At 37.3% G+C, this 8,817-nt stretch overlaps 1 protein-coding gene across 3 annotated transcripts in view; it reads left to right on the forward strand.

Moving 5' to 3' along the window:
- ncam1a (neural cell adhesion molecule 1a) overlaps nt 1-8,817 on the forward strand; it is a 317,584-nt gene that overhangs the window by 239,980 nt on the left and 68,787 nt on the right. For all 3 annotated transcript variants that reach the window (XM_053648813.1, XM_053648811.1, XM_053648812.1), the window contains exons 9-10: nt 1,278-1,428; nt 6,803-6,987. In XM_053648813.1, the coding sequence (XP_053504788.1) occupies nt 1,278-1,428; nt 6,803-6,987 (336 nt within the window). The remainder of the gene's footprint in view (nt 1-1,277; nt 1,429-6,802; nt 6,988-8,817) is intronic.

Genomic DNA, 8,817 nt, shown 5'->3' on the forward strand with positions numbered 1-8,817 from the left:
TAAAAATGGATGAGATACACTATATGACTTAAAGTATGTAGACACCTGACCATCACACTCTCATGTGCTTGGTATACATCCCATTCAAGATTTAGTTCCCCTTTGCTGTTATATTAACTGTCACTCTTCTAGTGGTCAGGTGTCCACAAACATTTAGCCATGTAATGTATTTTTACACAGATCTTACAGATTAACCCTACATCAGTTCTCTGTTAGCTGCCTTGATTTCCCTGATTGCACTCAGAGTACATAACTAGCTACAAAACTCAGCTTAGAACTTTTTTGAACCACAAATCCAATAGACGTCTTCAAGCTCAAATGAAACATTCTGAAGGAAATGCTTGTGCATCCATGCAGTGTATCTTTGTGATCACAGCTGTATATTTCAGGAGAAAAAAATCGCCGCCATTGTGTTCAGATTAATCAAACACTTGAAAAACATATGACTGTCCTCTTCGTCCCATTAATAATCATGAAACCTCTCTACTTCATTTGCAGAAACTCAGTTCATTGTGTGTGTGTGTGTGTGTTACTTGCCCTGCTCACATTGCTCGCTTTAAATCAGCAGCTCTTGTTAGAAATAAATAACTTGGCTGCTTTGCTGTGTCACTTCCCTCCTGGTGTTAGTGCAGCATATGGAATATAAATAAAAAACAAATAGCAGCGAATCTGAAACTTTGTGATAAATTTATAGTATTGCTTCTTTGTGGTTTTCTATTGAAAGTGAAAATCTTTGGCTTCTTTGATATGAACACAGTGTGGCTACTACAAATGTTTGCTTTGTTTTTGCGAAATAACATGACAGGGTTATTCATTCTAAAATGCATTTGAATACTAAATCTGTTAATTCATTATCATTTGAATGTGATATTTGAGGGGGGCACTGTGGCTTAATGGTTAGCACACTTGCCTCGCACTTCCAAAGTTGGGGGCTTGAATCCCGCCTCCACCCTGTGTGAGTGGCGTTTGCATGTTCTCCCCGTGCTTCGGGGGATTCCTCCGGGTACTTTGGTTTCCTCCCTCGGTCCAAAGACAGGCATTGTAGGCTGACTGGCATCTCCAAATTGTCCGTAGTGTGCGAAGGGCTATCCCCCACCTTGTGCCCTGAGTTCCCTGAGATAGGCTCCAGGCTCTCTGTGACATTGTGTAGGAGAAGTGGTAGGGAAAATGGATGGATGGATGCATGGATGGATGTGACATTGAATGGGGTCAAATTTGGTTGATAGTTTCTAATTATGATCTCTCTTTCCTCTACCCCTCTCTCTCTTTCACTGCAGAGTCTGGACAGTAATGTGATAGTGCACAGCGATGCCCGTGTGTCCTCTCTCACCCTGAAGTACGTCCAGTTTACAGATGCTGGCCAGTACCTTTGCACCGCCCGCAACTCCATCGGCCAGGACATCCAGAGCATGTACCTGGAAGTGCGCTGTAAGAAACCCAGCTTTCTTTTCTCATATGTACTTTCTCTTCCGCTAGTTAAAAAAATAACAAGTAGATTATTTTTCCAGGTTGACGGTTGAACAAACTGAACAAATATTTCGCAGTTCTGGTTTTTAATGATGTAAACTATAATGTGACAAAGTATAAGACTACATTGTGTGTGGACATGAGTGTGCGCGATTTTACACAGCAAATACAACACAAGGTAAGCTGAGGCAATAACAAACTGAAACGAGATACAGAGACTAGATTGACGAGATATTTAATCCAGATAAACTAGACCATCAAAATAAACACACTGACAGGACTAGAGGCTATCACTAGAGTATTACTCTGACTTTTGAAGATAAGCACAAGGCTAGATAGCACTGCGAACATCTTTTAAAAATCTTGAATATAGTCCAATTCAAGCAATATTTCTCTTTAATAGATCGTTATTAAACAAATAGTATAAGATTATTGAGCTTTTTCATAGATTTCTTTTGTTCAAGCATTTATTTAATGAAAGAAGCAAAATTATCTGCCAAAACAATTACACAAATTTAAGCTTAAAAAATAGTAAACATTTGAAAATTTGTAGTTTGAAATATTAGATCATTTACCTTTATTCACTTGCTAAGATATACTTTTGCAGTAGATGTAATGAGAACTAGAAAATGCTAGAATTCCTGGAAGAAGAAGTCCAAAGAAGTCCCCAGAAGAGCCAGAAAAACAGTTATCTTTGGTTATAGAAGATTTGAAAAGCTAAATAAAATGTCTAATTTCTAAAACTATTGTATAAAAACAATCTCCATTAGCTTCAGGCTAACTCGGGTGTAAATTTGCCCCTGGAGTCAGGCAGTGATTTGCACTTCTTCCTCTGTTAATTTTCACCAGGGTGGAGAAAGGCATATGAGGGTTGTCAAAGAAACTGAAGGACCGGGCAATAAATTGCACAAAGAGAAAAGAAAGGAAGAAAAAGGATTACAAACAAACTGAACTTTTAATCAGTATATCGATGAAGCATTAAGTAAGGAATAAAACATGAAAGACCATGTTGTTAAAGGAAAACAATCAGCGACGCAGCAGTGTGATTTCACAACTTCTGACCAATCAGAATTGAGAATAGTAACAATAAACAATAGCAATCAGAATGGGTTTTTTATTGTCTTTTATTTTGTGAAGACTCTGCATACAGCAAAAATGACAAAGTTATCAAAGGAATTTATTTTTGTGAAATAACAAACCTGTAATAAAAATGTGCTCCTTCAACGCAACCCAGAATCGGTCCTGGGTACAGACTTGAGCATTTGGACCAAGTCTGAAAAATGTGCTCTTGAGAGTCCAGGGTTGTAAAATTTTATGTTATTGTTGTTGTTTTTTAGTTACATCGTTTTGATATTGCTGTGTCTGGAAAAAAACAACATTTTGACTTTTTGAGAACTTAGAATAATTATGTCTAAAGCTGCTTAATGTTTGTCATATAAAATTATATCTCTCAAGATTTTGAATATTGGATATTTTATATGTTGGTTTCAGTAACACTGACTAAAAAATGCTGATAAAATTGATCTGTGTTGTTAGATGTACCATAAACTGCTTCTTAGCACACATTTCTTTCAAGAGTTTGATTTAAAAAAAACGTTGAATGACCTCATGCATAATCACATGCACAAAAATGTTGGGCATATCAAATATGACACTTCTGACTGCCAGTTAAAAAAAAAAAATTATGAGGTGGTAATGCAAAAGCTTTTAATCTGATCAAATTACATTTTCTTCAGCAGCATCTACGCACCATTAGCATCTAAGAGATTTACAGAAAAGGGTAGATCAAAATCAGTTTTTATCTTACTCTGCACTCTCAAATGGGTTCTGGGAATCAGAAACACAGAGCTGAAAAAAGACTGATTGGATTAATTTCCCTCACCCGAAAAACAAGTAATCTGCTCCAGTCATGAGATAACATCACAATGCACGACTGATGTGCAATTGCAGTTCAACGCAGTACGGCTTGCTTGTAATCAGGTGGTTGGCTGAGTGCTTGGAGAGGCTTGGATTAATTAGCAATAAGAGAAAGGTGCTTTGTTTAGAGCAGGTGAACCTGAATAAGTTCATGCTGTTACACAACCTTTGAATGGCCTGGACAGTCATTATCCAGGACACAGCTTTTGAGAGCAAGGACAGAAAAAAATCAAAATCCACTAATTTGCTGCTTGCTGCCAATCCCAACCATGCCTCTGGAGGTGCATGTTTATTCGTTACTACTATCCCCTCCAAAACTATTGGAATGGAAAGGCCAGTTAATTTGTTTGTGCTAGACACCGAAGACATTTGAGATCAAAAGATGGATATAAGACAAGAGATAAGGATTTCAACTCTTATTTTCTGGTATTTATATATATATATATATATATATATATATATATATATATATATATATATATATATATATATATGTATATGTATGTGTGTGTGTGTGTGTGTGTGTGTGTGTTAAACAATATAAAACGTAGAACCTTTTGTATCAGACCACACAATTTTTAGGTGAGCAGAAGTATTGGAACAGATAAGTCTGGAAGTAAATTAAAGTACCACCTAATATTTGGTTGCATATCCTTTGCTTGCAATAACTGCATCAAGCCTTTAACTCAGTGACATCACCAAATTTTTGGTTTCTGCTTTTGTGATACTTTTCCAGGCTTTTACCAAAGCATCTTGTTGTTTGTTTCAGGGGATTTCTCCCTTCAGTCTCCTCTTCAAGAAGTGAAATGCATGTTCAATTGGGTTGAGGTCTGGTGATTGACCTGGCCAGTCTAAAACCTTCCACTTTTTCTTCACAGCTCTCAGAATGTTCCTGTCATCAGCTCTTGTTGGTTTCCTTGGCCGATCCATTTGGTGTCAGTTGCTCAGTACACTAGTAATTTCATTTTTTTTCATGACATTCCAAATTGTTACTTTTCCTATGCCCAATGTTTCTGCAGTGCCTCTGATAGATTTCCCCTCTTTTCTCAGCTTCAAAATAGCTTGCTTTTCTCCCAGACATATCTCTGATCTTCATGTTGGCTTATCCTTTTTAACAACACATGCAGTCTTTCCAGGTGAAACCGAAGGCTAGAACCAAGAGTAGATGCTCAGAGCTATTAATTCTTTAAACAATATTTTTGCTCACCTACAAATTGTGTTATGTTTAATACATTTACATATACATACCAGGAAATACAAGATGAAAATCTAAACTCTTGATCTCAAATCCAAAGGTCTACATTCTACAGCAAAAATGGATGAATTGGCCTTGCCGTTCCAATAGTTTCAGAGGGGACTGTACATCAGGAAAACCTACCACTAGACTTATAGTGCATTGAGGTCTGATGTTGCCTTTAGGGAGTGTGATATAGTCCTTTAGTGTTTTATACTTCTTATACCACAGCAACTTGGCAACAGTTTGCCAAGATTGATTAAGAACAGCACATTTTATGGCACATCCTCAAAATTATTTCCTGTTACCATTTTACATTATTGCAGCTGTAAACAGATGAAAATGCTGCTTATTACTGGGAAGCCACAAACTGTAAAGACCTGAAGACTTTCCTGTGGCAAAAAAAACTTACTTACAAAGTGCTGACATTGAGGACTACTCCCATAAACTTTAAATAAATATATCCTTACAGAAATCATCACCATATAAACAAGTAAAACATTTTTTTGTTTTGTTTTTGTTAAAAAGCAACAGTTAACCAATATTTTTATTTTACTTAGTAATATGTAGAATCCACCATACCTGCAAATGAGCTGTTACTATAGAAACAATAACATAGTAGAATGAGCGTATTAATATAAACCTGTGATGTTCATCTGGCACAGCTGGCACAATTATCAGAGCTGCTGTTATAGAAAATTAATCAACTCCTTCTGTGAAGAATTCAGCAGTGCTGTGTTATAAATCAGTATAACTGAAACCATCATCTGACAGGCTTTTCAGAGATAAAATACATGTCCTAGGAAGTTATCTCTGATGAGTGTAGGGTTTGTTATGTTCTTTTGGATGGCTGAGCAATTATAAGGTTATTTTGTACTCCTAAAAAGAGATGTGTTTGTGTTGTCTGAACACCGGCGTTTAAGCCTATGGTCCTGAGAGGAGCTCACAGATGGCAGTAAGATTGGAGGGCGAATTTGCCTTATCACAGCAGAACCATGGAGATGTGCTGACTCTCTGGTGCCTAGTGGTCTAATATTAGAGAGGTCAATTACCCAATGGAGCCTTCGTCTCCCGTACGGCCAGCTTTACAGCCAGGCAAATTACACAAGTGCCAAGTGGATATCGCCTGACAGTTAGGCATGAGAAATGCTTTTGTAGAAAAAGTCCAAAATGTCAAAACGTCCTTGCCGAAATTATTAACAGAATGTTTTAAGCTTTTAAGTAGATGAATCACAAAATTTAAATATGAGACAAAATAAAAAATAAAATGACAAAATAAAAATTTACCCACGTTGAACTTTACAACCTGGTACTGAAATGGACTTAATTAGGATTATATGTCATGAATCTGCACAAAGTAGTTCATAATATTGAAGCGGTGGGAAAAAGAATATTTACAAATTTAAAAAATAAAGATTTGCATAAGTATTCACCCCTATTGGTATGAAACCCCTAAATAACTGTAGATCTGATGCAATCAGCTGCCATCAGAGGTAACGGAATGATTTCAACATATATACAGCTGAAGGTCCTAGAGTTTGTTAGAGAAAATATCTAAACAAACAGCCTGATGAAGACCGAGCAGCTGTCAAAGCAAGTCAGGAGCAAAGTTCTCAGAAAAGTACCAATCAGGCTTTGGTTCTAAAGTTATTCCAAACTTTGTACATTGTGCAGAGTGCTATTAAATCCATTATTAAAAAATGGAAAGAACATGGGACAACCACAACTCTGCCTAGAGGAGGACATCCACTAAAAGTCAGTGACTGGATAAGGAGGGCATTAGCCAGAAAAGGAACCAAGAGGCCAAGGGAGAGCACTGAACACCTGGCGAGCCATATGAAATCCTGTTTGAAGTTTGCCCAAAGACATGTTGGAGACCCCAAACATTCTCTGTCTGATGAGAACAAAATGTAATCCCTGCATCCCTGCAAGGAAGCATGGTGGTGGTAGCATCATGCTGAGTGTTACCTTTAGCCTCCTGGCTTAGGTTATCCCTCCAGACAGATATTTTCCGGAGCTGAGAGAGGGATTAAAATCCAGACTGTAGCAAAAGTGTCAACTCAAAAAACAATACAGTACTGAGCTTTGGCAACATTAACAGGGAAAACAGTAAACTAGACTACACCATTTTGCTTCTGTTTTCAAATAATTTTTTGACTAATGCTTTGATGGGGTTCATTACAGATGCTCCAAAGATCCAGGGCCCAGTGGCAAGGTTTACATGGGAAGGGAATGCTGTTAATCTCACATGTGAGGTTCTGGCTCATCCAAGTGCAACATTGCAATGGTTCCGCGATGGACTGCAGCTGCCAGCAGTAAACACCACCAACATGAAGATCTACAGCACACCCACCATCAGCTACCTGGAGGTTTGTCCACCATCCATTGACTGCCTCTGCTTGCCTGTCATGACACCCTAACTAAACCTCTAGCTATAACTAAACATCATGCTTTCAGTCTAGCAATGTTCTGTGCCATTGACCATATGGCACATTTTTGTTTCAGATAAAGAACAGTTGTTTTGTTCAAAGGGGTCATATGATGATTTTAAAAGTTCATTATTTTGTTTATTGGGTGTAATAGAATAGAGGCTTTAATTTTCAAAAAGCACATTATTTTTCACATACTATACATTAGTGCAGTTCCTCTATTCCCAGTCTGTCTGAAACACTCTGATTGAGTTCCGGTTTCGGCAAAGCTTCTCCTTCTGAAAAGCCCAGAGTGCTCTGATTGGCCAGCTGACCCACTGCATTGTGATTGGCCAAAAACCTCAAGTTTGTGTCAGAAATATAACGCACCTTACCATAATCGTGAACTTCTGCTTCCAAGGTTTTTAAAGCAATTAGAAAGAGAGTTACTTATGTCATTCGTTTTACCGTATCAAGTACAAGCCCAAGTCAGATTCTGAAAATGTGGATGATCAAGCAGTTCGATCGAAACCAACTTTGCAAGCACGACTTGAGCAGAATGTTTCACAGTGGTAAGTTTTTATTTGGTAGCGCTCTTAACTTCCAGATACGATGTTTTACGATGTTGCCACAGTTGTTTTTTCGTTTTCTATAATGACTGCATATTCACCTTTGATACCAATATTTTTAATAAAGTAGAAATGGTATAATTTAAAAAAGAAACCTGTAAAAATGATTTATTCACAATTTACTAACAGAACATACGCTCTTTTATTTTGGATTAATATTTTATCTTAAAAGTTTTTTAACTAGCTGAGCAATTAAGCAGTTGTTTTTTCCAATGCACATACCAATTAGCACTTGTTATTTGTTATTTATATATCTTAATAATGTAGTATACAAATGACGTAAACAAATCCTGCTCAGGTTTTAGACAGTTAAACCCACGGTTTCTTTCATTTTGTTCAAATTAAGTGAATATATATTATATAAATTGGGTTATTTTGAACCAGATATATCTACAAGGGTACTTCATTTACTTGTGTTGTCCACGTGACCACTTGAGGCATTTCATAAACTGTATTATAATTTTTACCATTTTCTTTGATAAATTTGTGTTGACTTAATGTAGTATTACCCCAAATTGTCTACTTCCATATTAAATTAAGCTGGAATATGCATCTGTCAACTTTATTTGTCTAAGAGCTCAGGAGGTTGGAGTTTAATAACCAGTTTTTTTTTAATGTACTGCACTCGATCAACTTAATGACACTGCTGAGTAATATATATAATTTTGCTTCTACAACAGCATGATTTTCTCATTGTTTTGTTTTCCTTCATAGGCGACCTATTACGTTAATTACACTAATTAAACTGTTTTCTCAATAATGAATGCATAAACAGCATTGTCAGTCGCCTTGGAAGCAACACAAAAACTCACTGAATAAACAAACATATAAATAATACATCCATCCATTTTCCATACCGCTTATCCTACACAGGGTCACAGGGAGCCTGGAGCCTATCCCAGGGAGCTCAGGGCACAAGGCAGGGGACACCCTGGATGTGTTGCCAACCTATCACATGACACAATCGCATACACAGTCACATACTATGGACAATTTAGAGATACCAAACAACCTACAACTCATGTCTTTGGACTGAGGAGGAAATCGGAGTACCCGGAGAAAACTCCCTGAAGCACGGGGAGAACATGCAAATTCCATTCTCACAGGGCGGAGGCGGGATTTGAACCCCCAAACCCGGAGGTACTAGGCAAACGTGATAACC

Source organism: Ictalurus furcatus, chromosome 18, assembly GCF_023375685.1.
Source record: "Ictalurus furcatus strain D&B chromosome 18, Billie_1.0, whole genome shotgun sequence".
NCBI classification, from domain to species: Eukaryota; Metazoa; Chordata; class Actinopteri; order Siluriformes; family Ictaluridae; genus Ictalurus; species Ictalurus furcatus.